The following is a 1893-nucleotide window of genomic DNA, read 5'->3' on the forward strand; positions in this document are numbered from 1 at the left end:
CTCATACATATATGTTGTATACACTGAATGGCCAGATTATTATTATTATGAGTCAATACCAAGAAGAATCGCCGCAGTATTGAAGGCAAACGGTGGCCCAACCAAGTACTGATGGGGGGGTCATAATAATCTGGCCACTCTGTGTGTGTGTGTGTGTGTATCACATTCATTTACCCATATCTTCAGGAAAAAAAATCACTTCTGTTGTGGTAAACAACCTGCTTCCCTATTTATAATGGCCTGGTCCTCTAGCAACTTCAGCGCAAAATTATAGCTAATTTGCCTACAAACGTCAGGTGGTCATAATAATCTGGCCACTCAGTGTACATGCCTTGCTAGCTCCTGATTGGTGCTTTCAAATAATTCTGACTTAGAAACATCCTAAGAATTTGTTTATACACCTCACTGTCTTGCGATTGGTTATCTGCAAGCTGCCTGCTTTAGCAACATCCATACATTGCAAAGCTTGGGCTCTCGTGGTGCCCTCTTTTTCTGCCCAGCTGAGTTGCTTTAGCAATTTTGCCTAGCTGGGCATAATCTCCCCCTCCTAGCAAGGTCTAGTTCTAAGTCATTTTGTCTGTCTCTGTGGTTTTTCTCTGAACAAGGCTCGGTCAGCAAGTTGTATTCTGCCCATGTCTGCAAACGCTCCACTTTCCAGCCCCTGTGGTCCTGTCCCTGTCTACCTTGCTTTTCTCTGTCTTCTCAAATGTATAGACATCGTTCAGATGTCAAAATCTTGTTCATACTGGGAAAAAAATACTGCTCAGGAAAATATTTATTAGAAACAAAAAATTACTTTGTTCATATAAAGTTTCTGGAGTATATTTTTAAGTTAAAGGAATGTAGATAAATGCAATTTTTATTTTCATATATTATTGTTTGTAGTTTTTAATTTACATGTTTGTATTTTATATTTTTTGCCACTTTAAAATACACTAGAAAATATACATAAAGCTTTTATTTCTATTTTAAAGCATTTTATGTTTTCAGGTTTTATTTTATTATTTATTTATTTATTTATTTATGTTTGGTGGTTTTTATTTTTATTTTTGTATTCAGACACCCGTGAACTAACTGTGCAGCCTCATCCTGCCTTGTCCAAATGAAAGGGCATTGTCAGGGCCCCTCCCAGCTATCCCCACCCTCCACCCCCAAGCCAGAGGGGAGGATGTCAGAGGGGAGCCCTTCAGAGAGAGCACAGCAGGTCTTCCACGCATCAGCGCGCACCGAGGCACTGCAGTTGCCTACTGGAAGTTACAGTCGCAAGGTGGCGTCCATCCCCCACAGATCAGCCCTGCTCTCACCCTCCGCACCCTGCAGCATGAGCAGGGCCACCCCAGGTGTTCCTGTCCTCTGCTCCACAGCTCAGGGGCACCGTATGCAAATGAAGCCCAAGCAGGAGCAAGGCCCAGTCCCGTGTTCACACAGAGGTGCCCTTCTGCACTGGAACATGGGGTCCACTCATCCTGGAGGCAGGAGGGCAGGCAGTGGCTGCCATCCACGGGCATCAGCAGCGGCCTTGGAGGGTGTGGAGGTGGGTCTGGTGGGGGCGGTGGTGGTGCAGTCCTGCATGGTGCATGTGAGGTCCATGGCCCGGATGGTGGGGATGGTGGGGGTGGTGAAAGTGTCCCAGGCGGCCCCGGGCTGGGAAGAACCAAGGCCGGGTCTGCCGAACTCGGTGTCTCCTTACAGCTGGACGGTTCATCTCCACATCGTGGTCCTGCTGTCCACCGTGCAGGCAGGTGGCCAGCACCAGCAGCAGCAGCAGAACGGCCAGAGCAGCGCCTGCGATCAAGCCCACGAGAGTCGTGCTCCCCAGGAGCCCGAGCATCTGGGAGCTGGAGAGTCCCCTCTGCTTAGTGGCTCCTGCTGCTTCCTCCCCTCCCGCGGCCT

At 48.2% G+C, this 1893-nt stretch overlaps 1 protein-coding gene across 1 annotated transcript; it reads right to left on the reverse strand.

Annotated features, from left to right (window-relative positions):
* Positions 1 to 1507: 1507 nt before the first annotated feature.
* Positions 1508 to 1887, reverse strand: HRCT1 (histidine rich carboxyl terminus 1). Its single transcript, XM_006769221.2, has one exon. The coding sequence runs from the start codon at positions 1829 to 1831 to the stop codon at positions 1508 to 1510; it is 324 nt and encodes a 107-aa protein (XP_006769284.1). The 5' UTR covers positions 1832 to 1887.
* Between the last annotated feature and the right edge of the window lie 6 nt (positions 1888 to 1893).

This window comes from Myotis davidii, unplaced genomic scaffold, assembly GCF_000327345.1.
Source record: "Myotis davidii unplaced genomic scaffold, ASM32734v1 scaffold504, whole genome shotgun sequence".
Classification (NCBI taxonomy): Eukaryota; Metazoa; Chordata; class Mammalia; order Chiroptera; family Vespertilionidae; genus Myotis; species Myotis davidii.